At 44.8% G+C, this 4172-nt stretch overlaps 2 protein-coding genes across 2 annotated transcripts; both read left to right on the forward strand.

Moving 5' to 3' along the window:
* The first annotated feature begins 484 nt into the window (after positions 1–484).
* Positions 485–1332, forward strand: LOC117940665 (tetra-peptide repeat homeobox protein 1-like). The gene is made up of 2 exons (XM_034865868.1): positions 485–731; positions 1155–1332. The coding sequence occupies exons 1-2, from the start codon at positions 550–552 to the stop codon at positions 1330–1332; spliced, it is 360 nt and encodes a 119-aa protein (XP_034721759.1). The 5' UTR covers positions 485–549.
* Positions 1333–1451: 119 nt separating this feature from the next.
* LOC117940666 (protein NLRC3-like) lies at positions 1452–4027 on the forward strand. The gene is made up of 3 exons (XM_034865869.1): positions 1452–1721; positions 1833–2061; positions 2214–4027. The coding sequence occupies exons 1-3, from the start codon at positions 1614–1616 to the stop codon at positions 4025–4027; spliced, it is 2151 nt and encodes a 716-aa protein (XP_034721760.1). The 5' UTR covers positions 1452–1613.
* The last annotated feature ends 145 nt before the right edge of the window (positions 4028–4172 follow it).

Here is a 4172-nt window from a genome sequence, read left to right on the forward strand (position 1 = left end):
GGAATATTCACATTCGTTCAATATATTCATATTCATCATCAGCCAAGTTGAGTTTTCTTTTTAATTTAACCTTTATTTAACCCGACAGGTTGTTGACGACAGGCTGTCATTAGCAACGGCGACCCGGTCGAGAATAAAGCAAAAACACACATAACAACACACAGTCTCGCTTTCAATACTTCAATATTTCACTCTTCAGTCAATACTAACAACAATACAAAATACAACTGGTTACATAAAATACTGATTTAGATAGATAGAGAAGTTTTAGGCCTTTATGGACAGAACAACTGAAGAAGTGAAAGGGGGAGGGGGGGGGGATGACATGCAGCGAAGGGCTGCAGGTCGGAGTTGTATCCAGACCTGTTGTGTCAGGTAGTAACCCTCTATATATGGGCGCCCGCTCTGCCAACTGAGCTCTCCTGGCACCCTGGAGGACAAAAACCAAACACATAGTAATATGTTGTTCATATTAAGAGCCGGTGTTCTTGTGACAGGTCGTCTCTCCCAGCAGGTGTTTCCTCTCCAGATGAAGGTCTGGACTCTGCTATGAGTCAGTGTGAGGACAGAGAGGAGGGAGTCCCTCCCTCTAAAACCACTGGACCTGGACATGGACCTGGACCTGGACCTGGACCTGATCCTGAACCTGGACCCAGCTGTGTGTCCTTGAAGAGTGACCAGTCTATAGATTATATTATTGACTTTAAAGTTGGACAACCTGCTGATGGAAGGTTAGCATTTAAATCTTTATTATCTGACTCTACCAGTGGTGTAGTCTAAAGTATTGTAGTGGGTATACTGTACTGTGTATACAGTATATATATATACGTATTTATATATATATATATATGGGGCTTTTGGGAGAGGGGGGCATCATATTGGGTGGGTGGGGGGGTCTGGGGGCCCTCCATCAGGGACATTTTCAGCGTCAAAGACTTAATTTCCTGCATTCTGAAAACTTTTATCAACCAATTTACTGTGGAAATACCTTTATTTATTTATTATTTATTTAACCAATGCAAAGATAAAAAGAAGACAAACAAGTACATCACACATTATGGATTTATAAATCTCTCTCAAACAGACCTTAATGTCATACAGCAGACAGAAAAACTGGGAAAAGTAGTTTTTCTACATTTTAAACTGCTTTTCAGGATGCAGCAGCAGAAACCAGTATCTCATGGACCTGAACCTGGACCTGCATCAGTACCTGCATCAGGACCTGGATCTGGACCCAGCTGTGTGTCCATGAAGAGTGACCAGTCTATGCCTGATATTATAAACTTTAAAGTTGGACAACCTGCTGATGGAAGGTTAGTATCTGACTCTTAGAAGATGATTTGCTGTCTAACTTCTGCCATGTCGTTGTGTCTTCATCTTAGTACCTTAACACCTTCAGCCTCTTAAGAAACGCTTGACATTCCATGCTTTTTTACTCTAAACGTCATACCCAAATTAGAAGTGGTGAAACTCCCATTGACTTTGGCCCTCTGGGGCGTGCATGATATCATTGGAAAGGGAACATCCTCAAGTCTCTGATACAAGTGTCAAGTTTATTCTAGGCCTTACTGACACAGAGGTACAGAGGCTAGAATGGAGGTTTGAGACGTTAAATGTCTCTAAACGTGACATTTCTTCACAGAGTGGACCAGGAGAGCTCAGAGGGTCCCAGTGGTCAGTCTGCCCAGCAGCATCAAACCCACCTGGACTCCATCTTTATGGTCTGTACATGGACAACAACTACTTTTACATCTATTCTGTCCAACATGGATCTGATGTGTGCTTCCATGATTTCACTTTAATTTGGTCATTCAAATAATCTTCTGTTCCAGCTGCTGGAGGACAACATCTTCACTTTTGTGAAGAACGAGCTGAAGAAGATCCAGAGGGTTCTGAGTGCAGATTACCCAGAATGCTTAGAGAGTCAGAGAAAGGATGAGGAGGTGTTGGACGGTGAGGATGAAGAGCAGAGGAGGAGCAGCAGAGAGGCATTTCTGAAGATCACACTGCACTTCCTGAGGAGAATGAAGCAGGAGGAGCTGGCTGACCTTCTGCAGAGCAGTAAGAGGATTTCTCTAAAGAGTTAACATGCTGGATGAACGGGATATTTGTCTCAAAATATTTAACAAAATATATTCATGTACTCATTCTCTGAGGAAATGTTGAATCACGTTCTTTGTCTTAATGATCTTCTTTGTTGTGTGTTCATTCAGGAAGTTATCGTGGAGTTTGTAAGCGTAAACTCAAATCTAACCAGCAGAAGACGTTCCAGTGTGTGTTTGAGGGGATTGCTAAAGCAGGAAACCCAACCCTTCTGAATCAGATGTTCACAGAGATCTACCTCATGGAGGGAGGGGCTGCAGAGGTCAATGATGAACATGAGGTCAGACAGATTGAAACAGCATCCAGGAAACCAGACAGACCAGAAACAACCATCAGACAAGAAGACATCTTTAAAACCCCACCTGGAAGAGATGAACCAATCAGAACCGTGATGACAAAGGGAGTGGCTGGCATCGGGAAAACAGTCTTAACACAGAAGTTCACTCTGGACTGGGCTGAAGGCAAAGCCAACCAGGACATCCAGTTCACATTCCCATTCACCTTCAGAGAGCTGAATGTGCTGAAAGAGAGAAAGTTCAGCTTGGTGGAACTTGTTGATTACTTCTTTAGTGAAACCAAAGAAGCAGGAATCTACCGGTTTGAAGAAGTCGTGTTCATCTTTGACGGTCTGGATGAGTGTCGACTTCCTCTGGACTTCCTCAAAACTGAGATCCTGACTGATGTTACAGAGTCCACCTCAGTGGATGTGCTGCTGACAAACCTCATCAGGGGGAAACTGCTTCCTTCTGCTCGCCTCTGGATAACCACACGACCTGCAGCAGCCAATCAGATCCCTCCTGGGTGTGTTGACTTGGTGACAGAGGTCAGAGGGTTTACTGACGCCCAGAAGGAAGAGTACTTCAGGAAGAGATTCAGAGATGAGGAGCAGGCAGGCAGGATCATCTCCCACATCAAGAGATCCCGAAGCCTCCACATCATGTGCCACATCCCAGTCTTCTGCTGGATCACTGCTACAGTTCTGGAGGACGTGTTGAAGACCAGAGAGGGAGGAGAGCTGCCAAAGACCCTGACTGAGATGTACATCCACTTCCTGGTGGTTCAGTCCAAAGTAAAGAACATCAAGTATGACGGCGGAGCTGAGACAGATCCACACTGGAGTCCAGAGAGCAAGAAGATGATTGAATCTCTGGGAAAACTGGCTTTTGAGCAGCTGCAGGAAGGCAACCTGATCTTCTATGAATCAGACCTGACAGAGTGTGGCATCGATATCACAGCAGCTTCAGTGTGTTCAGGAGTGTTCACACAGATCTTTAAAGAGGAGAGAGGACTGTACCAGGACAAGGTGTTCTGCTTCGTCCATCTGAGTGTTCAGGAGTTTCTGGCTGCTCTTCATGTCCATCTGACCTTCACCAACTCTGGAGTCAACCTTCTGGCAGAAGAACAAAAAACTTCATCAACACAGTTCTACCAGAGTGCTGTGGACAAGGCCTTACAGAGTCCAAATGGACACCTGGACTTGTTCCTCCGCTTCCTCTTGGGTCTTTCACTGCAGACCAATCAGAGTCTACTACGAGGTCTGATGACACAGACAGGAAGTAGCTCAAAGACCAATCAGGAAACAGTCAAGTACATCAAGAAGAAGATCAGTAAGGATCTGTCTGCAGAGAGAAGCATCAATCTGTTCCACTGTCTGAATGAACTGAATGATGGTTCTCTAGTGGAGCAGATCCAACAGTCCCTGAGTTCAGGAAGTCTCTCCACAGATAAACTGTCTCCTGCTCAGTGGTCAGCTCTGGTCTTCATCTTACTGTCATCAGAAGAAGATCTGGATGTGTTTGACCTGAAGAAATACTCTGCTTCAGAGGAGGCTCTTCTGAGGCTGCTGCCAGTGGTCAAAGCCTCCAACAAAGCTCTGTACGTGCACACACAGCTGTCCAGATTAAATGGAGTTGTCTTCATTTAGAAAAAAAGGTTTCTGTAATTGTTTTCTCAAATCTTTCTTTCTAATCTTCAGACTGAGTAGTTGTAACCTGTCAAAGAGAAGCTGTGAAGCTCTGTCCTCAGTTCTCAGCTCCCAGTCCTCTAGTCTGAGAGAGCTGGACCTGAGT

This window comes from Etheostoma cragini, unplaced genomic scaffold (assembly GCF_013103735.1).
Source record: "Etheostoma cragini isolate CJK2018 unplaced genomic scaffold, CSU_Ecrag_1.0 ScbMSFa_3014, whole genome shotgun sequence".
Lineage (NCBI taxonomy): Eukaryota > Metazoa > Chordata > Actinopteri > Perciformes > Percidae > Etheostoma > Etheostoma cragini.